This window comes from Ammospiza caudacuta, chromosome Z (assembly GCF_027887145.1).
Source record: "Ammospiza caudacuta isolate bAmmCau1 chromosome Z, bAmmCau1.pri, whole genome shotgun sequence".
Lineage (NCBI taxonomy): Eukaryota > Metazoa > Chordata > Aves > Passeriformes > Passerellidae > Ammospiza > Ammospiza caudacuta.
The window spans coordinates 51,260,005-51,287,881 of record NC_080632.1 but is presented as its reverse complement, the minus strand read 5'-3'; the positions used below and the strand labels follow the sequence as shown (position 1 = coordinate 51,287,881).

Genomic DNA, 27,877 nt, shown 5'->3' with positions numbered 1-27,877 from the left:
GTTTTGGGAGAATTGGGGGGGAAGTATTTCCTAAAGAGGAGGCTTGGAACTTGTGTTTTGAGGGTATTTTGCCTATTTCTTTTGAGCCAATTTGTAATAATTACAGAATCCCAGAATCCTTTATGCTGGAAAAAAACCTCTGAGATCATAGGATAGAACCTTTGATCACCACCTTGACAATTAGACCAATGTTCCATTCCAGTAATTTCCTGAACACCCCCCACATCGGTGTTGCTCAGGCAGGACCTGCTTTTCCTAGACCCATGCTGGCTGGGCCTGATCCCTTGGCTGTCCTTTGTGTGCTGTAGGACGACACTTTAGATGATCTCCTCTGTGACCTTGCTGGGCCCCAAGGTCAGGCTGAGAGGCCTTTAGTTCCCTGGATCCTCCTTCTGGCCCTTCTTATGAACCCCCCCAGTTAGCCAGGACTGATGATAAGTGATAGAGGATGGCTTAGCAACCTCTTCTGCCAGCTCCCTCAGTACCCTAAATGCACATGTTCACAGCAAGTATCATCACTGTCTTTCAAAGAGTTCACAAAGATACACATGCTTTCCAAAAACTTTATACTGTGCACATTGATGGGCAAAAGTTGTAGAAAATGCTTACAAAAACAGTTTTCTTCACTTCACTTGGATATGCAGTTTCTAAATTAATCAATAATTAAAAAATTGGCACAAGTTGTTGCCAATACAGATTTTGTAAAGGATAAAGGGGTAAAGCAAATAAAATTTGCTATGAAATGAAACGGCATTAAACTGAGATCTGCTTATATTTAGGAATGTGCAAGATCCTGATATCATGCCAGTTAATCTAGTCTCTTTATTTCAAATTTAATATGCTCTATGTTCACAAGTTAGCAAGGCTAATTTTAGGAAAAACACAAAAATTTCACTTTCTAGAGAAAATAGTAGGGTAGAGAGAAGCATTCAATTAGTCACTTGGTATTGAATGTTTAGTTCATAATTCCTTCAACATAATTCCTTCTTTATCTAAACACTTTCTTGTCATTAACAGTTACTATTTTCAGGGCTCTTTTAAAATTTAGAACAGTGAATATTCACTTGATGTTACTTCATAGGTGGCAGAAGTTGGGTACATTTAGAATTCAGATGTGTAATATTGTGGAGAAGATGTATACCATGACTTTGTCCTTCAACAGAAGAAATGTAATGTAGGCAATGTTCACCTGGGACATGTTTAAAGAACAGTTGCACCCTCTTAACCTCTATTTATTATCTCTCATAATGAGGAAGGAATACTACTTAATGGAGATAAACCATTCAATTGGCTTCAAATACCCCTTAGCTTCATACTGCCCAGTGTGTATGGAATGTGTTATTGGAGATGGGTGCTTTTACTGTTGAAGGGGAAAAAAACTACTAGTCAGACTATTTTCAATTACAATATGTATGAAAAACTTGAAAGAGTGAAGCTGCTCTTTTAAAAGCCTGGTTCTAAAAGAGTTTCTATCTCTAATTAGCATAAAGAAAAGCATGGCCTCCCTGTTTTCATCCTGTCTTTTCACTAGTGTCACCAAGATACTGATTATTTGAGATAGGAAAAGACATGTTGAGAGAGGTAAAATGATAAATTTATTTCAATAATATAGGTCTCATTTATAATATATAATATTATAATAATAATTATATAATATTATTATAATATTATATATTATAAATATAATATATAATTATATATTATATAATTCAAAATTATATATATATAATATATATAATTATATAATTCAAAATTAATATATAATTCAAAATTAATACTAAGGTATTACTTCAAAATATGGACTGTTAACTACATCTTTATTGAAGTCTTTGCCCAAAATTCTGTTCCTGTCAAAGTCAGTGGTAATTTTAATATAAAAGTTCTTCAGAAATTAGGGACTCGATAAGCACTTATGTCTTAATTTCCAGACCTGTCTTGTACTTGCTTATTATATTAAATGCATTGGATGCAGAGATGTTCAGAACTCTTGCAAAATCACAGAATCACAGAATCACAGAAGTTCAAGACTGGAAGAGACCTATAAGATCATCAAGTCCAGCCGATGTTGTAACTGTTCAACTAGATCATGGCAGCAAGTGCCACATCCAGTCTTTTTTTGAATTCTTCAAGGGATGATGACTCCACCACCTCACTGGGTAAATGATTCCAGTATCTGACCACTCTTTCTGTGAAATATTTCCTTCTTAATTCTAACTTACATCTCGCTTGACGCAGATTGAGACTGTGTCCTCTTGTTCTATCTGTTGTCGCCCGGAGAAAGAGGCCGACCCCCAGCTCACCACAGCCATCCTTCAGGAAGTTGTAGAGAGCGATGAGGTCGCCCCTTAGTCTCCTTTTCTCCAGGCTGAACAACCCCAGCTCCCTCAGTCGCTCTTCATATGGCTTGTGTTCCAAGCCCCTTATTAGTCTCGTTGCCCTCCTCTGGACACGCTCAAGTAACTCGATGTCCCTCCTAAAGTGAGGGGCCCAGAACTGGATACAATACTCCAAGTGAGGCCTCACCAGTGCCGAGTACAGGGGAAGAATGACCTCGCTGCTCCTGCTGGCCACTCCATTTCTGATACTGGCCAGGATGCCATTGGCCCTCTTGGCTACCTGGGCACGCTGCTGGTTCATATTTAATCTGTCAACCAGCACCCCCAGGTCCCTTTCCACCTGGGCACTATCCAGCCATTCCGTCCCCAGCTTATATCGGTACAGGGGGTTATTGTGGCCGAAGTGCAGGACTCGGCACTTGGACTTATTGAAGTTCATCCCGTTTGATTTTGCCCATGCGTCTAACCTTTCCAAATCTCTCTGGAGAGCCCTACACCCCTCTAGCAGATCTACACTCTTTCCCAATTTAGTGTCATCAGCGAATTTACTAATAAAAGACTCTAAGCCCTCGTCCATATCGTCAATAAAAATATTGAACAGAACTGGCCCCAACACAGACCCCTGAGGGACACCACTGGTGACTGGTCGCCAGCTGGATGTGACACCATTCACCACCACTCTCTGGGCCCGGCCATCCAGCCAGTTCTGAACCCAGCAAAGGGTATTCCTATCCAGACCACGGCCAGCGAGTTTGTCCAGGAGTATGCTATGGGAAACAGTGTCGAAGGCCTTGCTGAAATCCAGAAAAACAACATCTACAGCCTTCCCTGCGTCCACTAGCCGGGTTACCTGATCATAAAAGGTGATCAGGAGGTTAGTCAGACATGATCTACCCCTCCTAAATCCGTGCTGGCTGGGTCTGATACCCTGGCCGTCCTGCAAATTTTGCATGATGGCACGTAATATAAACTGTTCCATTATTTTGCCAGGTACAGAGGTCAGGCTGACTGGTCTATAATTGCCAGGATCTTCCTTTGCACCTTTTTTGTGAATGGGTATCACATTGGCCAGCTTCCAGTCATCCGGAACCTCACCAGTGATCCATGACTGTTGGTAAATGATGGAGAGTGGCTTTGCAAACTCATTTGCCAGCTCTCTCATTACCCTAGGGTGGATCCCGTCTGGTCCCATAGATTTATGAATATCCAAGGATTTCAATAGTTCTACAACAGCCTCCTCTTGGATAATGTGGGGACCATTCTGTTCCCTAAAACCAACGACCAGCCTAGATGGACGGGAGTCTTGAGGGCAAGTCATCTTCCCTTTAAAAACCGAGGCAAAATAGGCATTGAACACTTCTGCCTTCTCCTCGTCTGCAAATACTAACTTCCCACCTTTGTCCAGTAAGGAACAAAGGCTGGTCCTACCTTTCTTCCTACTATTAATATATTTATAAAAACATTTTTTATTATCCTTAACAGCGGTCGCTATCCTGAGTTCAAACTGAGCTTTGGCCTCCCTAATTTTTTTCCTGCATACTCTAGCAGCCCTCTTGAATACTTCCTTGGAGACCTGACCCTTTTTCCAACTCTGATACGTCCTCTTTTTATTCCTAAGTTCCTCCAAGATCTCCTTTCCCAGCCAGGCTGGACGTTTGCCCCGTTGACTGATCTTTCGGGATACAGGAATGGTTTGTTCCTGCACCCTCAAGATCTCTGCCTTGAAGTAAGCCCACCCTTCCTGAACTCCTTTATTTTTAAGGGCAGCTTCCCAAGGGACGCTCTGAATTAATCTCTTAAACAGGCCAAAGTCCGCCCTCCGGAAGTCCAATGTACGAGTTATACTGGTGCTCTTCCTAATATCGCCAAGTATTGAAAACTCTATTAATTCACGGTCGCTCTGCCCCAAACGACCTCCAACCATCACATCTCCCACCAGCCCATCCCTATTTGTAAATAACAGATCTAATGTAGTCCCTTCCCTGGTGGGTTCATCTACCAGCTGTAACAAAAAGTTATCCTCCATAGATTCTAAGAATTTTCTGGATTGCCTCTTTACTGCTGTATTAAGTTCCCAGCAGATATCTGGTAGATTAAAATCACCAACAAGAACAAGAGTTGATGATCTAGAAACATTGCACAACTGCTTATAGAATAAATCGTCTACTTCTTCTTCTTGATCGGGTGGACGATAACAGACTCCCAATATGATGTCGGCGTTATTGGCCTTCCCCTTGATTCTTATCCATAAACATTCAACACCTTCTTCCTTTGTTTCAATTTCAATGACATCGAAGGTTTGCTTAACATAAAGAGCTACGCCACCTCCTCTTCTTCCTTTTCTATCTCTCCTGTAGAGTCTGTATCCAGCCAATGTAGTACTCCAGTTATATGAGTCATCCCACCACATTTCCGTGATGGCAACTACATCATAGCTTTGCAGTTGTACCATGGCCTCCAGCTCTTCTTGTTTATTGCCCAAACTGCGTGCATTGGTACACATGCACCTCATCTGGGCTACTGAGTTCACCCCTATCTTACGCTTGCAATTCTTGGGCCTGTTTCCAGTTAGCTCAGCTGGTTCCCCTTCCCCCTTCAAGCTTAGTTTAAAGCTCGCTCAATGAGGTCTGCCAGTTCATGAGCTAAAATCCTTTTGCCCTTAACAGAGAGGTGTACCCCAATCAAATAACTAGAGGGTATACATAATATAATGCAAATAATAACAGCCAATTATTTAATACAGTCAAATCCTATTGTCTTATTTACGTAGACAGAGCCACTGAAATCTGGAATAAATTGGTAAATTTTTTTTTTTTTTTGTAAGTCACCTTACATTTCCTACCTGGAAGGTGTAATACATAAAAATAGACAAGCCCTAGTGTTCATCATGTTATTGCAAATGAAAATGACTAGATGTTGTTGTGCACTTTTTTATACTACTTCCATTCTTTTAATTGTTCTTCCTAAAAGATAAGTGAACATGCAGCTGAAAGATATTTAAAACTTGGCAGTAAGGATGTTTCATTAGAACTGTTTCTATTGAGGAACTCTCACTGTGTTTAGGAACTAATTATACAAATAATCATTTGCTGAGAGAAACATACATTAGAATTGGGGGTTTTATTATTAACATTAGGTGACCATTTGCTTTCTAAGTTTTAAATATTCGGCTCCCTGCATCAGAAGCTTTCTGGATCAAATCTGTATAAATCAGATTTAAGCCTCTTACATAGAAATTTTTATTTTGGCTTTCTGTCTAATCTTTTGGTTTGGATTGGTTGTATATTGGGCACACTGGATTTTTAAGAAAAGGTGAAGTGCTTTATATGTCTTCTGGAGTGACACAAGAATGTGTAATAGTAGGAAATTAATTAGGTTTCTATACTTTTCTATAGTATTTCCTCAATTAACAATCTGAGTGTGTACTCTACTCATGTAAGTATCTTATATTCCACTACCATAAATGAAAGCACATTTCAAGTGCCTGCCAAAATACATTTTTGGTCTCCTACTTCATCTCATTCGGTGAGGAAATGGGGTGTCTTTGTACAGTAGAGAGTGTTTCAACTGTTAGAGCTCAAGGATAGTGATGTCATAAGTTTGAGTCCCCATAAGTAGGAATCAAGGGGATGGCCAACAAGGCAGATATCCTGATGGTAGCCTGTTCAAGACCACCTAACCAGGATGAAGAGGTAGACAAAGCATTGTACAGGCAACTGAAGGATATCTCATGACCACTGGCCCTTGTTATTGTGGAAGACTTTGCTTTAACTTGCTGATCTCTGCTGGAAACTCAGCATAGCAGAGAAGAGGCATTCTAGGAGGTTCCTGGACCATGTGGAACCCAATTTCCTCACAGAGATGGTGTGAGGGAAGACCTCACTTGACCCGCTGTTTGTGAATAGAGAAGGACTGGGGATGATGTGGTGGTCAGAGGCTGTCTTGGGGATAGTGACCACAAAATGACAGCTTTCAATCCTTGGTGAAGGAAGAGAGGGCATCAGCTAAACTTCTGCTTTGGTCTACCAGAGGGCAGACTTTGGCCATTTCAGGACAATGGTTCAGAGAGTCCCTTGGGAAACAATCCTCAATAACAAAGGGATCCAATAAGGCTGAACATACTTTAAGAAGGAAATCTTAAAGCCACAAGGGCAGCTCATCCCTATTTGCTAAAAGATGAGCTGGAGGGGGCAGGGAGAAAGAAGACTGGCCTGGCTGTATAGGGGGCTTTTCCTGGAACGCAAGCTAAAAAGGAGATTTTATGACCTTTGGAAGAAGGCAACTCAGGAGTGTACAAGGAAGAAGTGTACAAGTGTATTAGGTCATGTAGGCTGAAAGAAAGGCAAAAGCTGAGCTAGAACTCAATCTGGCTACTCCTGCACAAGATAATTAAAGGGTTCTTATAAAAAAATAACAGCAGAAGGAGGACCAAGGAAAATTTCCATACCTTATTGGACGCAGAAGGAAACATTGTACCTAAAGATGAGAAAAAGGCTGAGGTAATTAATGCCTGCTTTGGGTCAACCTTTAACAAGAAGACAGCTGTTATCAAGGCCCTCTGAGCTGGTAGACAAGGAGCAGAAGTGAGCCTCTCTCCAGGAGAATTCAGTTAGTGACCTACTGAGCTGCTTAGACATCAAAAGTGTAGAGGGCCAGATGGAATCCACACAAGGATACTGAGGAGCCAGTGGAAAAGCTCACTCTCCCTCATTTACCAATGGACCTGGCTAACCTGGGAAGCCTCAGGTGACTTGAGTGGAGATTGGCCAATGTGACACCTATCTACAAGAAGGCTTGGAGGGAGATTCTGGGCTGCTACAGGCCTGACCTTAGTGCCTGGGAAGGTTATGGGACAGATCACCTTGAGTGCTACCGTGCAATCACATGGCATGTGCAGGGCAGCCAAGGGATCAGGCCCAGCCAATGTGGTGGGAAAAAGTAGATCCTGCTCGGCCAACCTGATCTCCTTCTATGAACAGGTGACTTGCTTGGCGGATGAAGAAAAGGCTGTGGATGTTGTCTACTTAGACTTTAGTAAGCCTTTGATACTGTCTCCAATGCCATTCTCCTGGAAAAGCCGGCAGCCCATGGCTCGGACAAGTGCTCTGTTCACTGGGTAAAACCTGCCTGGATGGCTGGCCCAGAGAGTGGTGGTGAGTGGAGTTACATCCAGCTGGTGGCCGCTCATCAGCGGGGCTCCCCAGGGCTCAGCACTGGGGGCATTTCGGTTTAATATCTTTATCAACGATCTGGATGAGGGGATTGAGTGTGCATCCTCAGTGTTGCAGACACCACCAAGTTGGGTGTGAGTGTTGGTCTGCTGGAGAACAGGAAGGGAGGGATCTGGACAGGCTGCATTGATGGACTGAGGCCAGTGGTGTGAGGTTCACCAAAACCTGGGTTGTTGGTTCGTAGCTGGGCCAGGGGGCAGAGCACTGCCCTGCCTTTCCTGCTCATGGCTTCAGGTTTGGCATCAGGCTGTGCTAATAACTTTGCAGCACAGGCAAATAGGACAAACAACTTCAAGGATGAAGAGAAAGGAGGTTTCACTGCACTCAAGACTGTGATGAATCTTGAATTCTTGAACCTAGAAAAACACTGCTGGGTGTTAGAAATTGGAACTGGGGTTTAAATATTCAGAGTTGAGCTGAAGATTAATGTTTCAGAGCTTCTGAATTGTTTCAGAGCTTCTGTCAGTTTAAAGATGAAATTATCATGTGCTTTTTCTACTTTATGTTCTCAGTTGTTGATTTTTAGTTTCTAGTAATTGTTGCTTAGTTTGTTTGCTGTTAGTCTGGTAATTGTTTAGTCAAGTTTCTAGTAATTGTTGCTTTCTAGTGACTTTTATCAAGTTACGAAAACTAACTTACATTGGCCACATACATGCCCGTAAAATGCATTTAAAAGAGAATCCTACAGTTTGAGATAATTTTTGTCAAAAGTCAGTGCATAATCTCAGTTTCTACAATAACTTAAAACTTGTGGAGGAAACTTTCAAAGAAAACCCACAATCAAATGCAGGTGCTACAAACACTTGCCAGCGTTCTTTCTAATTATATCAAAATATTACTTTTGTAAATTTACTTTTTTACCTAATTAATTGAAAAAACAATTTTGATTGCGTTGGTAAAAGGATTTCAAAATTGCAAAACGGTGATTTAGGCCTTTAGATCCCAGGCAGTAAGAATACTCCCATCACTTTTCTCTCAAAACTGCACACTCGGAATAACCATGCGGACCTCCAGGGTACTTCCACTCGTGCGCTGGAACACCGAAGTGTCGATTTAGCGAAGATTCTGATATTTTGTTTTATTAATCCGTGGTTATTGGTTTTTACTGCCCTCAGGCCCCTCTGGCACCGCGATTAAGCCGCGCTGCGGGTGCGGGCGGCACCCGGCGCTGCGGAGCCCGCTCTGTCCGCGGCAGCGGGCACGGGAAGGGACCTGCGCTTCCCGGGGCCCGTGGCGCCACGCTTCCTCCCGGCGGGGATCTCTCCGGCACACATCGGGCTGATCCAGGGCCGCTCTGGGCGGACGCTCTCGCACTCACACGCGGCCTACGGGCCGCCAGCCGGGATCCCCCGGCGCCCGCCCCGGCCGCCCCAGCTCCCAACTCTCGGCCTCAGCAGCTCGTTGCACATGCGCAGGTGAGGCCGCGCCGCGGCACGGTTAGTGACGGCAGCGCCGGGGACTCCCGCCGCGAGGGCGGGGCGCGCTCTGGGGATTCCCCGTCCCGCGCGGAACCTTCGGGATGGTTCCCGTGACGTCAAGGCGGGGGCGGTACCGGGAGCACCGCCTGCTCCTCCCCAGGCTCCCGCGCGGGGGCTCTCGCGGAGATTGCGCGTGCGCGTAGGGAGCACTGCGGCGCGGAGCGGTGCCATTTTGAGGGAGCGAGGCGAGCGCGCGGTGTGCGCGCGCGCGTGGTGGGGCGAGGGGGGCACTCGGAACAGCCCGGGACAGCTCCGGGAACGGGCGCGGAGCGGACTCAGGGCAAGCCGGGCCGCCACGCTCCTTGCCCCGCCGTGCTGCCCGGACCACCCTCGGGGGCGGCACGGGGAGCCGCCCCCGGCGGCGGAGGCGGGGCTGTCGCTAGGAGGGCCAAGGACGGGTGCTCGGCGGTGCAGCGGCAGGTCGCGGACCCCGAGAGCCGGGCCTCCGTGTGCCCGCCCGCCCCGAGAGCCGGGATTCCGTGTGCCCGCCCGCCCCGAGAGCCGGGATTCCGTGTGCCCTCCCCGAGAGCTGGGGTTCTGTGTGCCCGCACACTCCGCAGCGGACGGCCTCTGTCCGCATACCCCGGCAGCCGCGTCTGTCTGTCCCCACAGCCCGGGAAAGGAAGCATGTCCCGGGCCGCGCTGGGGCTCCCACGGCGGCTCCCGCTGTCCCTCCGGGAAATGTCCCTGGCCCAGGTCAGCGCTTCCCGACCGGGTGCCTTCTGTACATCTGTTCAGCTTCGCCAATAAAACGAGACATGACCCTTTCTTTCTTTGCCTGTTTTCCCCGCACTCTCTCCTCCCAGCCCCCACTGCCCATGGCTCCAGGCCCCAGCCTGTTTTCCTGCCGCGGCCGAGCGGCAGGAGGAGGTTTCCGCTGATAGGCTGCGCCCCCCGTCAAACACTGCCGCCGCCCTCTGTGCCTGCGAGTGGAGGTGTAACCCAGGCTTCCGCTCCCGGGCTCGGCTCCGCGGCTGCGTCCGTGTGTGCTCTTTGCGATCCAGGTTCCTGTTTGCTTCTGGTTTTAAGATTCAGGCGTTTGGGTTTTGTTTGTTTCGTGTTTGTCTAACGCCAGTCCGGATTTCGTAGGGGAGAACTGAATTTTCTGGTTCTTTTTACCTTAGGTTGCTTGAACGATAGAGTCAGTCCTTGATGTTTGTAGCCTTTTGCTTCAGCTGGCAGAGAAGAGAAAAGGTGGATACTGACCTGCAGCAGTTCTTCCTGTGAAAGGAAGAAATATCGGACACTGTTCTGGGATAACTTGTGCGTGCTTTGTCCAGAAAAGGCCTCTCAAACAAGCAGTAGACATCTGGGAAGAGAACTGAGGAAATCGTGAGGTTTTTTCTTCTAGCAGTGTCGAGCCCATCACCCTCGGATTCTTTTGTCCGCGTGGCATGGATACATAGCTAAATTTATGAAGTTCTGAATACTTCAGCTGCAAAAATAAAGTGCTTTCCTCTTTCTACGTACTCTTTTTCTTCTCGGCAGCATTCTGAGTCAGAGGCTTAACCAGTTTTGTTAACTGGCTGCAGGTTAAATGTGGCCTGAGTCACTGTGGGGACATTGCTGAAAAGTTTCATGGCAGATTTTTTCCCCCCCTTATTTCATTTTTTAGATTTTCTGACATAGTCTTCTTTCATTTTGCAGTGAGACCGATTTTATAAATGAAGAATTTAATAGGTGTTTGTTTATACTATTTTCTTTTGTATTTTATTTAATATTTTTCTTGAAAAATGTTGTTGCTCATAAGCAGTATGGAGGCATCCAGATAACTGTTTACAAATGCCTCTGCTACCGGAAGGTAGGAAATGTCCTTCAGTTCATATGTGAAATTTGAGTTTTTGACATCACAGTCTGTGGAGTAAAAACTGTATTTATTTCACTTGGAGCTGATGCTGCATATAATGGTATCTACATGCAATAGACAAGAGAAGAAGCTGTCAGAGAAAAGAAAAGGCTTTTAAGACATTGGCAGACTTTGTAAATAGCCTTGCAGAATCTGTAAGCGAGAAGGATGGGTAGCTGATTTCTGTGAGGTCAAATCTGTGTCAAACTGCCACGAATGTAGTATCAACAGGAGTTGGGGTTATTATCTCAAGGAAAACAAACTGGAAAAATATAAATCACGCAGTACTAGCACCTTGTGTGGTCCTCTCGGATTAGGTAAGTGTTGTAGTGTTCATAATTCAATTTTCACTTGAAAAAACATTTTATCGGTAGAACAGTTAAACCTGTAATTTTTACTGGTTAGAGGTTCTTTGGTGGTTGTTTTTTGTTTTGTTTTTTGAGAATGTTGAATGTCGAGGCTTGTTAATTTTTACTTGCTGGCTTTTATAATGGAATAATTCCTTAAGACTTTGAAGAATACAGCTACAAGGAGAAACGTGTACATATAAGAGTGTGATTTTTATGTGAGATTAAAAAGTAGCTATAGCTAGACTAAATCCATAAGGAATTTTGCCTTTATGTTAATGTTGTACTCTGAAGAGTAAATGTATCTTTTTGACCAAGTCTTCTGGACAGCTTGCATGTGCCATTCCTTCCATTTGTGTTACATGTGTTTGCAGCATCAGGCTAGTAATAATATAGAGGGAATTTCACTCCTTTTTTTCCTTTCCACTATTCTTTCTCACGTATGAAAGCCAGAGGGTTTTTTTTAACCAAAAATTATTTTACTGGCTATGCAGTCTAGCTTTTATCTGTGTTGATATTGTAAGATTGGCTTCAGTGTTTTTTCCTGTTCTGTAATGGCAATAAATTGGACTGACTGGTCTGCAAGTGTGGCTCTTCAGAAAGAGCTCCTTCTCCTTGGAATGATACAAAATTAAATCTAGTGGTGAATTGGCTTATCTTCCTTGTTGTTTTTAGATGTATTGTAGTTTTCCTCATCCCACAGTGATTCAATATTTTTTAATTTTGGCATTAATGTGTTTATAATTATTTTTTGTAGGTTTGCATTCAACAGAGCTGCTACTGCCTGAAAGAAAATTAAAGATGGACAGAGCAACTTAATTCAAAAGTCAGTGGTAATTTTACTGAAGTTCCCTATCCCCTACCCCACCCTGATGATTCATAAGGCTTTAAATAATTAAAGCATTATAAGGTAGACTTTAAACTGAGCATCTGGTAGAGGTTACACTTATACCTCAGTTGTCACATTCTAAAATATTTTTGAAAGCTTCTCCAATACTGAATTATTAGCAGTAGTGAACTAATGAAAAAAAGGTTTTCCTTAAGGGCAGTGCAAAGATATTTGGAAAGATTACATATGTTATAACCTTGTAGAAAAAGTGTAGTTAAGCATGCGAAACTGTACTTAAAAATTACTGCAGTGTATTTTAACTCCTGTAGCTTGTTATTTTGACCACAAATGAAGGACTTGCATCTACATAAATTTTGTAAATTCTCAGTCTCGCTAAAGTTCTTATCTCTATGTTGTCAAATCTAAAAGTTGAACTAGCTTCAGTTTTGTGCTTTGGATGGTCTTGCTGCTTTGTTATTTTAACTTCTGTTTCAGTTTTGCTGTTTTGAAAATATGGAAACTATGGAACAGGAGTAGGGAGTAGGACTCTGTTGCTGTAATCTCTGGCTATGGCTTGTGGCTGTTGTGTATTGAGCATAGTTGACTGGGGAGCTGAGCCACTTATTAAAGAACCAAACCAATAGAAAAGAATGATCTTGTATATTCCTCTACTTGTATGACTATGATTTTTTGAAAGCATTTGATAGATGGAGAATTCTGGTGTGAGTTGCCATTTAATTTGATTGTTTATTGTATGTGCATGAGAATAATAGAAATATTCACTTCTTAACTCATAGAAAAAGTGATGTCTTGCTTGTTTTTCCAAGCTATTAATTTTCAGTGCTGAGATACTTCTGTTTCTTTTTAAGATGCTCTCACTGAAATCAAGGAGCTACATCCTCCACTTACTATTTTGGGTGGCATCTTTTTCTAGACTCTTCTTCTTCTGGAAGTTTTGAGGAGTTTGCTTTTTAGCTTCATTAAATTAATTCTGTTTTTACACCTCTCTGTTTGGATAATTCTTTTATCCTTTCACAGTACTTACACTTAGGAAGTAGGGGAAAGGAGCACCCAGGATTCATAAATGCTTGTGGTTGAAGGGACAACAGAAGTTGGAGGGTCCACAAAAAATCACTGGGTTTTTACATAAATTGCACGCTTGGCATTGAAATGGGTATGTCAGTCCCTGGCCTACTGTATAAGCACACAGCTTACATGGTAGGGATAGGGTAGAAAGGAAGAGAGAAGGGAAGAGATGAATTAAGGAGAGGGAGAGAGAGAAAAAGGAAGGAAGAGAGAAAAACAGATCACCAGCCCTGATTCCTACTGTTGGTCTGGCTATGGGATGTCCTGGGATGTGCAGGCAGGGCTTGGTGGGGTAGCTTTTTGGAGGTAGTTTCCTTGTCCTGAAACGAAGGTTTTCATTTTCTATGTAGATCAGTTATCTTGTATGGTCCATTCTTTGAGGCCTTTCTGGAAATGGCTTGGAGGGTTTTGGGGGGATCCCTGATGATCTCATTATCCCCCTGTGGCATTGGGCTTTGGTCAACAGTTCATGCTCGCTTCTGTGCTGGTTCTATCTTTTGTTTTTTGTGTCTCTGTGGACTAGAATGAGGATGCTTGTCCCAGAAGAATGTTGTCCTACCCCTGCATGGCCCCTTCTCCAGCCATATCCCATTTTCCACAAACCATTGGTTGGCTCTGCAGTTATCCAGCTATTGGTGTTTGAGATATACATGTTAGCTCCTTATCTTCAGGGATTCTATAGGAGTGTATTTTTTTTTTCCTATTTGTGAACATTTGTGTTTGACAAGAATTCAGGAGTGTTTTACAGCTGTGCCCTTGTAACCTAAACATAATTCATACCTACTGAGAAGAGAATGCCAAGCATGCTGGTCCACTTTAATTTCTTCCCTAGATTTTTTTTTTCAAGTGCTTACAGTCTGTTAAATGCTTTACAGACAACTATGAAGATAATGTCCTTGCTCTTGAGAGCTTATACTTTAAACCTTGATGTAAACATACCTTTTGTAGAGGGATAACTGTCAGCAGGTTGTGTCTTGTACTGATGTGTTTATTCTGGTAGGTTCTTAAAATGGGTACATTTGTACTGGCTAATTCTTCAGAATGATGCGGGTTGCTCTACTATGTGAAAAAAGTGTTGGTGGAAACTTTTGAGAATAATTATTTGTTTCAACTTTGCTTTAATCTGCAGCAAGCTGAAACAGAATTACATCAGTAAAATGATAGGGGCAAATTGTGCAGATATTTAGTGTTCTATAAGTATGTACTTTGTGCTCCTTTCATTTTTATTCTAACGAGGTTAATCTGTTTAACTTGTGTGGCTAGAACTGTTGTATTGACAGTTCATCAATAATGTCTGAGGAAGTTGCTTTTTCTTTTTCTTTTCTTTTTTTAGTAGTAGGAATAAATTCTGTCCTGCAAAGACAACTATTTGCAGACCTTATTGTAAACAGATGTGAACAAAACTTGTCACACTTTTTGTTTTGTTTTTTCTTACTCTGTGTTTGAGTAACTGAACGTGATACCTGATGATAATACCCTGTGTGGTGCTGTCAACTCTTCCACAGTCTCCTCCTTTCATGTCTTGGGTAGACATAGTCAGGGAAACAGCTGAAATAAGTTGTTATCTGCTTTATATGCTCAGCATAGGGCAAAATTTCTGCCTTTATCAGCTGCTACTTCTTTCTTGTGACAATTCCCAAGTGCTGAAGCATTTCTGGTGATTTCCTACATAACATATGCTGACTAGGGCTGTGATGTAATTCAACTCACACTTTAGCTTTTGAATTTGAACCTTGTTAAAGGGCAAGAAATGAGCATCGATCAGGCTTTTGCTAAATGGTCAGTACCATTACACACCAAATGATTCTTCTCAAGGAGAAGGAACATGGCTGTAGTGAATTGAAGTTACTCAGCTGAACCTGGCTGTAAATGTGAAGTTATTTCATGTTATGAAATAGCTTGCATTTTTTTAAAATCTGTGTTTCAGTAAAATGCAAAAACAGAAACTTTTTTTTTTGTTAAAAAGTCATCATTATGTTATCCAAAGGATTTAGCAGCTTCATCTATATCTAAAACATTTCTTAAAAGACGTTTTGATTGTTGTGACATTTATATTTGGTTCGCAGAGGTAATGTTAAAACCGGTTGCTTGTGAACCATAACTGTATATAGTAAAGGGGACCGTATGATAAAAAGCAGTGCTCATATTCTAGATCCTTATGCAAAACACCGTGTGCTTTAGTTGGTTCATTCTCCCATAAGGAATTTAAGCACAAAGTAGAAATGAAGGTGGATTTTTTTGTTGGGTTTTCTATACTTGTGCTAAGTCTCTGTAAAGGTAAGTATTAAGTCTGTGGCTGTACTAAAGAATGTGTTGGCTTTAATTGGTTAAAAAACTGACATTATATTTTGACTCTGCATACTCCTCATATGTAAGTGTCAGTGCTCAGATCTAGCAGAGCACCTTGCTCCTTCCTTAGTGCTCTGCAGGAAACCTTAGTTTTTATACTTCTTTTTAAAACATGAGGCAAGAAGGCAAATTACAAATTGTATGGATATCTTCTTCTGTTCTTCTGTGTTGTCCAGTGGTAGAATATATATCAGGACAGTTCTGTATTGGATGATGGGGATAACAAAAATAAACTAGAGGTTTTGCTTGCTCACCAGTAGCATCATTGAGAAATAAGAGGCTACAGTTGAACTGTTTCAGAGTTTTTTGTTTAATTAGTGGAGGAGACCTTCAAAAGTTCAGCTCCCTTTCCTTTCTGTTGAAGGTATGAATCTTAGGCAATAAATTTTAGCAAACCAAAAAACTTGAGGGAATTACCATACCCAAGCCCAATCTTTTTTAAAAATAGTTTTTCATTGAAATGCCACAAGGGGTGGCATGATACTTTTTCCTTCAGAGTGTTAGAAGTTTGACTGTAAAGGTGTAAACTTATTCTGTTGTTACAGCTGTTCATTTACACAGAGAGGAAAGAAAGAAGGAAAGAGAGAATCTTCAGTTGAAGTGTTTGTCATGCTATTGCAGCAATTTGTGATCAGTAGAAATGCTTCCAGTTTCAAAAACTCATAAAGCTTGTGTAAGGGTTTGAATATTATTTTCTGTTTTAGTGACATACAAATTTTGAATAGCAAAATAACTTAAAATTAGCTTATTTTGATTTGTTGGAACTACATGGATCACAGAATAGTAAGGAAGATATTGAGTAAACTGTGTCTTCAAAAGGGGAATGAAAATTGAGATTAATAGATTTTAAATAAAAGTATTGTTTGGACCTTACATTTAGCAACTTGATTTCAAATTAGTGTTACTCTTAACTAGAGATAGCAAGGAGGGATAACAGAGAAGAATCCGCTATCACTGAAAATTTTTCTTTTGAAAAAAGAAAAAGAAGATGTGTTTTATGGCAGAAGAAAAAACTTTTGGTAGTGTGGGTTATTTTTAAGAGCTGCTTAGTATGAAAAATGTCCTGAATGATCCTGTATTTGAAGAAGGAGTGTGTAGGCTGATGGCTGAGTCTTGTACATGTAGTTTCTTTGCCTAATTCAGACCAATATTGGTAGTTTTCCTTTGGCTAATGGTGCAGAGTTGAAGCCAAAATTTGAAGCTGGCCCATTGTGGGAGGACTGAAGGGCCAGTGTTCTAACTATTTTGTTGGACCCTCTGAAGTTCATACATACGCTCTTTTTTGTCTTCTGATGAAATAAGAATTTGATATGTGTGCTGGAGCTCCTTATCAAGGAAACAAAGCAGTAGCAGCAAATTGAGACACTGCATATAACCTTTTCTTTCCATGCTCTTATAACAACATTGTACTGTACTTTAATTCTCACAGCTTACTACCTTCTTCTGTCTCATTTATAAATATTATGCTAAAAATTACAGTGACAGAGTGAGAGTAGTTTGGCAGATGCGTGTAGTTGAGAAGTGAAGTTAAGGGTCCCCTATGTAATTTGTGGTGTGCTGTACTTACTGTGATAATAATCTATGAGGCATTGGATTAAAGCTCATAGGAATGTGCCGCTTAGATATGCATTTCCTACTATTTTTAGATTCCCTTGGAAAATATAAATTTGTATATCATGTCAGTGCTTTTGACATTTATTCTGTTTGAGGTTTTCTCTGTGCAAATCAGTTGTCTGAACTTGTAAACTGGTCTTCAGGGAGCATCAAGAAATTTGTATCTCTTTTCTAATTTTCGTGATTCATGGCTTGAACCTTTCCTCCCTTCCCCCCGTTGTTACTAAATTTGAAATTCCATTCACAAGCTTCAAGTATTCCTTGCTGTTTGAGTTTATATTACCTTTTGTTTTAGTGGTCTTTTGACAATTTCTCAAATTTCTAAGTGTCACAGACACTATTTCCTAAGAAATGATACAGATTACACAGAGAGAAAGCTTAAGTATAGGACCCGAAGATACAGAACTGATTTCCTGTGGTTTTCCTTGTCTTCTGGTGATGTGTTCAGCTGACACGGTTGTTTAGGATTTTTTTTTCCCCAATTTTGGCTTTATTTTAAAATTTGTTTTTCCTACAAAATTCTGGTCAGCTCCATTTGAATAGGGTGTACCTGTAGTATGGTAGGTCCATTCCAAAAGCACATACCTTTTAGTTAAATTTTTAGTTAAATTTAACTTTTAACTAAAACTTCTAGGTTAAAATTTTAAAATCCAGAAGTTTTCACTATTTTACTATATTATTGGCTAGGTTTTTTTCTTATTATAGTAACGTCACTCTTTTATCTGTTTCTTCATGTTAGAACATTTTGAAAAAGCAAAGCTGTTTTTATTTATTCTCACAGTGTTGAAGTAAGGGGGAGACGACCATCCTTTAATGCATCGAACTCCAATTTATTGATTGATCAGTCACTTTAAATAACAGTGTTAATTAACTTCATGCATATTCCAAAATCCAGGTTTACGGTAGGCTAACAGAGAAAATTCTAACCACTCCTTTTGTTTTACAATACCGACAATTGTTTACACAAAACAAAACCAGTGTTCCCACTGTGATATGAACAGTTCCCAAAACTTCCACATCTGTTCCCAGGGTGCCATCTTTTCCCAGAGAGGGTGTTACACTTGTTATGGGAAGACTGTCTGAGAACCTTATTGTTTATAGAGTGATGCCTGAGAGAGTGTAATTGTTTATAGTAATCAGGCTGGGAACTGCTTTTGGAACTGCTTCGCAACTACCTTTTACTGTTCTCTCAATTGCATGGCTTCATGGCCTTTTTCTTTAAGCCATGCTTGAACTAAACTCCCGAGATCACAGTTCAGACAGATAGTGTTACCAAATGTATCTTATCTGTAGTAGTGAAACCTATTTTAAGTACGAGGATGAGTTTCTGAGCTAGGGAAATACTTTTTTTGTTCACTGGAAGAGGCTTCTCTGAGGTTGGAGATCTGTTCACTACCTGTGGGACTGTCTCTTCCAGCTGAATACTGGTTAGACGAGTTAAGCAATGCCCTTAAAATTGGGTGGAGACTGTCTCTGGTCTCGTGTCGTCCTCAAGTTCTGCTGTGCCTTTTTCCTCCACCCTCAGTGAAGAAAGAATCAGGTTAGGGAACACTTAAATACTATTATAATCCCATGGGGCTTGACAGGATGGTTGCATGATGGGTGTTCCATTCTGCCATGTGTGCTGATGTTATTGCAAAGCCATCTTTGAGAGGTCTAATGGTCATTGGGAGGGGTTCTTGCGTAAGAGAAGAGAGCAAATATTAATTTTGTCATCAGGAGGGATGAGAAGGAGGATCCAGGGAACTACAGGCCAGTCAGCCTCTCTTCAGTCCATGGGAAGGTTGTGCACCAGCTGATCCTGGAAACGTGTTTCCAAACATGTAATGGACAGGAAGGTGAGTGAGAGCAGTCAGAAGGGTTTTATGAAGGGGATGTCACACTTCAGCAAGCTAATAACCCTTTACAATGAGGCAGCTAGCTTGGTAGATGAACAGAGAGCAGGCGATAGTATTGACCTCAGTAAGGCTTTTGACATTGTGTTCTATGGTAAAAGGTGACAAGTATGTGTGGAGAAGTGAGCAGTGAGATGTATCCAGAACTATCTGAATGGTCAGGTCCGCAGGGATGCAATCAGTGGCACAAAGGCCATTAAAAAGAAGCTGTTCCAGTGTACCCCAGGGTTCACTGCTGAAGCCTCTGCTATTGAACATCTTCATTGAAGTCCTGGACAGTGGAGTAGAGTTTACCCTCAACAAGTTTGCAGATAATATAAGAAAGGGGAGCTGGCTGATACAAGCACTTGATGTTTGGTCTGCTGCATGGAAGAATGTGGGTAGAGGATTCTCATGAAGCAAGGGGAAAGTGTGAATTTTCTGGAACAGCAGCTGCATATGCCAGCTACAGAGAAGGACCTGGGGGTACTGTTGAACAGCAAGCCAACGTCGAGCCAGCGATGTGTCCTTGTAAGGAGTAAAGTGAAAATCTCTGTGCAATATTAGGAGGAGTGTTGCGGGTGCGTCAAGGGGTGTTCAGTTTTGTCCTGTATGCAGACTTGGTGAGGCCACGTGTGGAGGTGTCACCCTTCCAGGATGTGTAACACTGTTACAGGCTCTCTGAAACAAGAAAAGGTGAGGCTTGGCGGAGTTCAGTAAAGCACCACAAAGATAATAAACAGACCGCAGTATCTTTCCAATCGGCAGAGGCTGATACTTGGTTTGAAGTTCTAGGGAGGTAAAAGTTGGCCACTAGTCTTAGATTGAAGTTTAAGGAAGTACAAGTTGGCCATTAGTCTTTCAGAGTTATCTTTGGATGTTATGTTTTAATTTTTCAAGTCCTTTCCAAATTTAAAATTAGTAAGCCATTAAACTCACTTCTCATGTAGAACTCTGTGAAGATGCAAATGATGAGGGAGACTTTAGTTTTGTTAATACTATTAATGGGACTAGAGACTCTCGGTACAAGAGAACTGAAATCCCAAATGCTTTGATTACATCTGCTTTCTCTGCCCTGCCATCTTGCAGTATTTCAGAAGGTGATTTCTTTTGCCCTGCCATCTATGGGCTCTCGTGTCTGCTTACACAGACAGTGCAGAGATTGCCTCCAGCTCAATTCTCACAACAGTCACTTTTCTGATTCCTGTATTCCAGAGATGCTCTGTGGCTGTTTTCAGTGTTGTGTAAATCTTAAAGGGAGATTTATTTTTTAACGCTGTAAAGGTTTGAATAATACAATTAAATCTAGAAGAAATTCTGGGTAAACAATTGTCTTTAAAAAGGATCACAAGTGATCAGGTGAATTATGTTTTTGTGTAAGTAGCCTTTGTTTTCATTATACATTTAAGGCCAGATTAAATACTTTTGTCAAGGAATTTGCTATTCTACTGTGTCATTAAAAGCAGTGCAGAAGACATTATATGAGTTTCTACTATGTGATAGTAGTCTGCTTACACAGTAAATTTTCTACAGTATGAGCTGGAGACTTTCTTATTTTATTTTTAAAAAACTTCATTTCTTTTTATTTAAGATCTTATTTTTACTTTATTTGTAATTTATTTTTAGTTTAGTTTATTTTATTTTTCATTTTATTTATTTTAAAGCTTTGTCTGTGCTAACTGTTTTCAGTGTTTTACAGATGCTTGGCATGGGGAAAAAATAGTCTAGGTCTGTGTTCATGTCTTACCCTTTTTCTTCATAACATTTGGCAGCACAAGTGCTTCCTGGTGTACTGCAGCATTAGTGAGGTGGTACATTCACACAAATTCTGTCTGTAGTGGCTCTGCAGTTACCCTGTACTGACTCTGGTATGTCACTGCAGTGTATTCGCATTTTGTTGTGCTACACAGAGATACAATCTGGAGTAACAGATGCCTGCAGGAGTTCTGCACTGTGCGTAGCCTGTGGTGCTCTTGGGCTTCACTAGGGGTTGGAAAGTAGTGCCATGTACTCCAGTCCGCCTGCTTGGTGAAATTGCCCCGGAGTGAACAGCATGAAATCCATGACTAGCATGGCTGTGGTGGCAGCTGTCCCAAATTTAGCACAAATGGTGTGAGAATGAGCAAGCATTTTGTTCTGCCTGTGTCCTCCACCCTCCTCCCCCTGGTAAATAAATAGAGAAAGAAACCCCAACTGTTAAAATAAATTAATCTTTACTGCAAGAAGTTACAGAACTTTATTAAAATGTGACAAATTGTGTTTGTTAGAGCCAAGATGTACTCCATAACACTATTTCAGCTAGTTTGTTTATCTGCATCTCCTTGATCTGTGTATTATGAACAAGCTTTGCAAATGAAACTTAAATGCTAGTAAGTTTGCTTGTACCAGTAATAGTGAATAGTTCCAGATAAGGTGAAAATTTTAGTATTGAGATGAAGTTTGAGGAAGCACTTTGCTAAAGTAATCTGAAAGCAGGCTAATATAAAATTTCATGAATAGAAGGGTATTCTCTGTTTTTGTATTGTGTTGAATTCTATTTATGTTATTGCAGGAAAAAACAGAATTTTACTTACATTTTAGTTGTAATGGGTGTTCTTTGTGCTTAAAAAATTCATTTTTTAAACTGTATATTTATTTCAAATAGCAGAGGAGAGAGAAAAAAGTTGCTGGAGAGACATCACACTTGCATGGTTAGCACTGAAAATAGGGAAAAAGTGGATTAGCTCTTACAGTGTTACTTTTGTGTAATGCACCATCCTGCATGCTAAACTCTTTAGTTACAATTATTGGGGTCTGATTTAGAAGTATAATAGAAATTGACAGGTTCAAATATTTGTCTAAGTCTTAAAGCTATTTCAGAATATTGTTCTTATGATTTTCAGGACCATGTGTCTGTCCACCTTCAATCTACTGTGATTGATACCCTGTGATTCTGGTGGTGTATTGGATTAACACATCTCCTTTCTTGCTGAAATTTTCTCCTTTAAATGTTCATAACCACTTTTTAAATAAGTCTTATGTCTTCATTTTGTGAGGCAAAGTAAGCCAGATTCCTTAGACATTTCATGTCCCTGATCCCTGGAATAGTTTGTTATTGCATCAAGTAAAGTGTTGAATCCCTCTATTGTTGTTCTTAAGTGTGATTTCACTTGTTTTATGTGAATTTAAAAAGAAAAATGTAGAAGTGTGAGGAAAATTGACTATAGTCTTTACTGTTTGATTTCTTAATTAAATTTGGTAAGTACAAGATAAACTAATGGTACTTGTTTTGACTTAATTTTTGTTGTTTTTGCAGGTTTGGGTGTTGACCCTAAGAGTTGTTTCTTAGCCTTTTCCCAGAAGTCTTGACTTTGTTTCATGCAGTAGCTTTCTGATTCCCTTTTTGTAGCATGTTACTTATTTTTGTAAGACAGAGACTATACATCAATTTTCCCCAGATACTATGCAGATTACACAAATTCATTTAGAATATAGGGTTTCCTACTGGTTTACAACTGGTAAGAAATAGTTTCTGTCACAAAAGGACCTTGTTGACTCAATCATAAAAAAAGTCCAGCCTAACCTTTTCTGTGCGTTGGTTGGGTGTATTTGGTGAAGTCTTATTTCAGCTGCAAATGTGGCTCAGAGCAGATGATTGAGTAATATTTATGATAAATCTCTTCACTGTAAATCATCTGGAATCAGCTGTTCATTATTCCTTCGCAGTCAGTACCTTATTATTGAAGATCATACTTCATAAAACTTCAGAATTAATTTTTATTTAATTGAATATTGGATTAATTACTGCATGTTACTTAAAGCAAAATTCTTTACAGACTTCTTTCAGATCCTCCCCTCAAGATGTAAAACTTAAGAACAGGATTTCTTTCTTCGCACTAAACTATTCTATTATCCACAACACAGCAACACATCACTTTTATCTAAATTTATGGGCTATGGAACACTTTTGTTATTCAGGTCACTAAGGTCACTACACTTTACTTGAATTGGTCACAAGAGGCTATTGCTGAGATGAGACAATAGTTTGATCAGTCTGACTAAAGACTTTTAAATGAATTTGAGTGTTAATAGTATGAGGATAGCCATATTTCATTATCTTTTTCTTTCTAGAGTTGTGCAGCTCTGCTTCAGTAGCTGAGAGTCTGAGCCAAGTTAGCTTTTACCACAGTTCAGTTAGAGAATGGCAGTTCAGATAGGGAATGGTGACTTAAACATTCATTATGAATTTTGGGCCTGCTCTTTTGTTACCAGGAGAGTTTCTGAAAGCACTAGAATTGTGTTTGACTCTGTGGTGTTTACCTCAGTAGGCTTACTTCTGTTAATGCTGGGAGTGCATCAGCTGCTTTATTAGTTACTGAACAGTGTTTGTGTTGTGTGTATGCAAGAGAAAACTTCCTGGTAGATGTATAGTTTCATGTCAGTAATAAAAGCAATTTTATGCTACTGACGTTTGTTCTATTAAAATACTTTAAATGTTGTTTTTGTTTAATTTAAAAGTAGTAGATAGTATGTATGCAACCTGAAGAGAGGTTGCAAATGCTTTTGTGGACACAGAATGTAGATGCATCTCTGACTCTTTGGCATATCTTAGGTATGGACCTGAATAGCAGGGAAAAAAGGTAGAAAGAACCTTTTTAATGTTAAAATGTGTTGCAGTATAATTTGATAGTTGTTGGTCCAGCTGAAGTTGGAAAACAAGCAAGAAATGCACTAGTGTTGGCAGCCAAGCTGATCACAAAGGGTTTAAGCTTAGTAAATCCTGCCTGTGGCAGTGGGGGTGCCTTGCTGACATCCCATTCTTATGTTTTGTGATCTGTTTTCAGATTTCACATTTTCACCTTTCAAAAATACCTTCCTGAGAATGAAGAGTACCCTAGAGCTATCAAATATGTGTCAGATCATTTGAACAGAGATCATACTTATAATATTTTTTTCTTATATATAGGTCAAACTTGTTGGCAACATCAGAAAGCTGGCAGCTGTAAGAATGCTTATGAAACCTGGTAAAATATGGAACCAGTAACTTTAAGCTGGGTAGACTATGTCCTCTAATACAGTTTTAAAATATCTTTTCCTGACCTGCCCTTTGTTTCCCAGTTTATTATGTCTGGGATGTTTGTGCCTATTCAAAGTTAGAAAGGTTTAATAATGAAAGAACTCTCTGTTCCCATGTCTAATTGCTGGACCAGGCATATGTACAATTAGGTGAAAGAAAATATTTTCTTGACTTAGGCGTGGAGTATCACAGGAGTTGTTTTTCATGTTAGTGCCTAACTGCAAACCTCTGAGTTTGGTCAGATAGTTTCTAGAAATACGTCTGTGCTTTTTTTCTTGCTGTTTTTTTTTTGTTAAAACTATTTGGAAGAATTAGCCCTAAAAGTTTGTCTTTTATGGGTTTATTGAAACTTACATATATATTCTGTTGCTGACTTGGCTCTGAGTACTGTGTAGTTTTGGTGCAGGTCTCTGCCTTAACCACTTAAGTTTATTTCTTTCTAAGAAAAGGGCTGACTCATACGACAGAGCACAATATCAATTTTTTTTCAGAACTTTTTTAGCTGAGAACATGAGGAAGACTTGAATCTGCTTCTAGAAAAATTTTTGCATGAAGAAATAGGTAGCCACTGTTGGTAAGCTGTGGGAAAAGCTTATTATTTTGCAAAATACCTTTTCCAGACCTTGGTTACTTGGTGATCATGCAGTCTTTTGTGCAAAGGATAAAAGGTAAGTATGATAGTGAGTTAATAACAAACTCTTCTTGTGGCAGTTTCATAAATAATGTTAGGAAGCTTGACTAGTTTTCTAAAAATGTTAATATAAATCTATGAAGTCACTTTGTTAGTGGATTTTCTGTGCTGTAATTAATAGCTGATGCACAAATAACTTGGTGGTACTTTGTGGAATCTTTAAGTTCTCACTTAGTATAAACCTAATCTTTCTTACTGCTTTTCAGACTGTAAGTGCCTGTCTGAAGACTTTGTTGTTGTTGTGTCAATCTTTCAGTACTGAAAATCTGTCTTGATAATTTCTGAAGATATCATGATTCTTCTGCTTGAAGAGAACTGTGTCCAAATGAAGGGGAATAAACTTTTTTCTTGCTGGAATCTGCTCAGATTTGTTGTTTCTTAATTTAACATCTTTTGGTTCATTTGTAAACATATGCCCTTTCGTATACTGTTGCTGCATGGGATACATCAGTAAAAGTGAATGTGGTTCCTTTTAGGAAGAGAAGCCATTTCTATGATGGTTCATTGACTCCAGAATTTTGTTCATTTATATTTTACTAGTTTGATATAACTGGAAATACTTAGAAATTTTCTCTGGATTTTTTTGCTGAAGTTGGTGTAGGAGTGAGTTGAATGACTTCAGCAGAGTAATTTTAAGTTAGTTATTTGGGTGAGACATATCTTTAACCTTGTCCGTGTTTAACTGTACTGATTGTACGTCCTACCCTACAGTTTATCCATGGTATTGGATGTTCCAAAAAACTTAGATATGAGCTCACGTCATTAAAAACAAACAGCAGCTCAACTAAGTACAGTCTTACACTAAGTCAAATCTAACAAATCTATTAGACTTCCTTTTAGAAGCTGGAACAGTCTTGTCTGTCGATGGAAATGTGCAGTAGCCTGCAATATTCAAGTTCAGGCCAGAGAACAACCATAATTATGAGTTACCAAGTTCAGATTCCACATCTCTTACCAATACATTACAGCAGCCACAGATTAAAGTGAATTATATCTGTGCTCAATAACAGATTTGCACTCTGCTGTGCAGAGATGTGGAATTCACATTTATTTGGGCCTCCCTATAGAATGTATGTGGGTGTTTATTATGTTTTCACTAGCTGGATTTCTAATAGCATGTATATCATACTTAGAAATTTTTTGAGTCATTGACCATTTTGCTGTGACTAGCTGCAGAACATGGTTTGGTTGTCCTAGTGTAATTCAGGAAGTGTTTAATCCATTTCTTTCCTGTCTCTGCTGCAGTTCAGCTTCAGGTAATATAGTTCACATTACCTTGTATTCTCTTGCCTATTGAGAAATATTTTCTTACCTGTAAGAAGAGTGTAGGGTAGAAAAAGTATTTGTGGGTTTTAATAGTAAACCATTATGTTCTTTGTCCCATTTTCAAGCTAGAGAATTTTACTGGATTTTGCTACTCTGGACATATAGACTCTGTTTCCATTGAAGAGAGGAGACATAGAGTCATTGTGAGGTTTGTAATGAGCCCAAGTATGTAGGTTTTTCATAAGGAACTTTCATATGGCCGCTGAGACTTACTGTTAGGGATTAATGAAAAATATCAGCTTCTAGGAATAGAATAGCTTCTAATAAAATAGCTTGCCAGGTCCCTTCTAGATAGTACCAGAATGTATTTCAGCGAGCTAGTTTTGCCATAGTGTTCTTGATCAGACCTTACACAAGATGCTTCATCCCATTTATAGGAGGAAATAAAGAAAGAAATGTTACATTTATATTTTCATAATTCCTGTGATATATTTGATTTATGTGACATTTTAGTAATAAAAACACAGATTTGATGCTGTAAATGATATGATGATAGATTCTAAATCAGATCTATGAGGAAAACAATACAGGAAAACAGAAGTGAAATACTGAACAAAAGACAAGAAGTGTAATCCCCTTGTATTTTCTTCTGATTACAGGGACTTGCCATGAGGTGCTAAGCCTTTTTTCATTGATTCGGAGAGACTGGACCTAAATGGCGCAGCATGACTTTGCTCCAGCCTGGCTTAATTTTCCTACTCCACCATCATCAACAAAGGTATGTTTTGTATTGTTGTTTTGAAAAGGCATTCTCATTATTAGGGAAATCTAAATGTCATAACCTCAATCACAGTAAAAATGCCAATCTCTTCATGAATACTGTGGTGACAGATGACTGCAGTAGAGTTTTTTGCTTCAGCAGCTTAGTTCATGGAGAGAAGCGCATATCTGGCCTTGGCTGTGGTTGGTTTAAGACTGCCTTCTTCAGGTGTTTAAACTTAAATACTTTGTGTTCCATGCTAGAAGTACCAAGACAAAGCATGTTCTTGATGTTCTTGTTTCTGATTTTTAATTGTGTCCTTTAAATTTTAAGGGAGTATTATTCTGTCATCCAAGTGATTAAAACTATGCTTTTTTGGAGTCTCTGAAGTGGCTCTGCAGTTGATGGTGAAATGCTTGTTGCTGCTGGTGGAGCGGGGTACTTTCATACTGTTAGACATCTCCACGCTGTTTAGACTACTACTATGGGACAGCTTGGAAATGGGAAATAATAATCTCTTAATTGTTAGAATTAGTAAATATTCCTGGAAGTCTATCTCAGAAATGTTTTTTCTACTCTTTCTTAATTTGTGCAAATGCAGAAGCAGAGTCAGCTGTGGAGATTAAAACTCCTGTTATTTGTTTCCCTATTTGTAGACCTATCTTCATTATAATAGTTTGAATTCAATATTTCTAACTGCTGCTATGAGAATTGCTTTGTTTTTTTTAATATAGAAACTTTGTGCAGTCTGTCACCTCCATGGAAAATGCTTGGCCTTGAGAAACTTAGGGCAATAGGCTTTATGGTATTGTTAAATGCGTGGGGAGATGGCAGTGTTAATTGTGTTCCTAATGCTTTGATTCTGTATGTCTGCACAAACATAAACACATTTTTTTTAGTCAGGTCATTGAATGTCCTTATTTATATCACTTTGTTTAAGTCTCTTCTACCCTGACCTAGCTAGATTCTTTGTTTAGTATAGTCTATTTCTGGGAACATAAAGCCTATCTGTTCCCGGATACATAGTGTCTGAAAATCCAAATTAAGAAGTAGTCTCTTTGTTTTCATTCTCTATGATTTCTGATTCATTCAACTCTTTTTATCTGATTTTTTC

The 27,877-nt window shown here is 40.0% G+C and overlaps 1 protein-coding gene across 4 annotated transcripts in view; it reads left to right on the top strand.

Moving 5' to 3' along the window:
- Nucleotides 1-9,602: 9,602 nt before the first annotated feature.
- Nucleotides 9,603-27,877, top strand: part of GPBP1 (GC-rich promoter binding protein 1) — a 35,631-nt gene continuing 17,356 nt past the window's right edge. For 2 of the 4 annotated variants that reach the window (XM_058823781.1, XM_058823778.1), the window contains exons 1-3: nt 10,086-11,208; nt 11,996-12,064; nt 26,663-26,781. In XM_058823781.1, the coding sequence (XP_058679764.1) occupies nt 26,719-26,781 (63 nt within the window). In that variant the 5' untranslated portion in view covers nt 10,086-11,208; nt 11,996-12,064; nt 26,663-26,718. Of the gene's footprint in view, nt 9,742-10,085; nt 11,209-11,995; nt 12,065-18,894; nt 18,955-26,662; nt 26,782-27,877 lie in introns of those variants that run through there. The other 2 variants (XM_058823779.1, XM_058823782.1) reach the window with 2 other exon arrangements.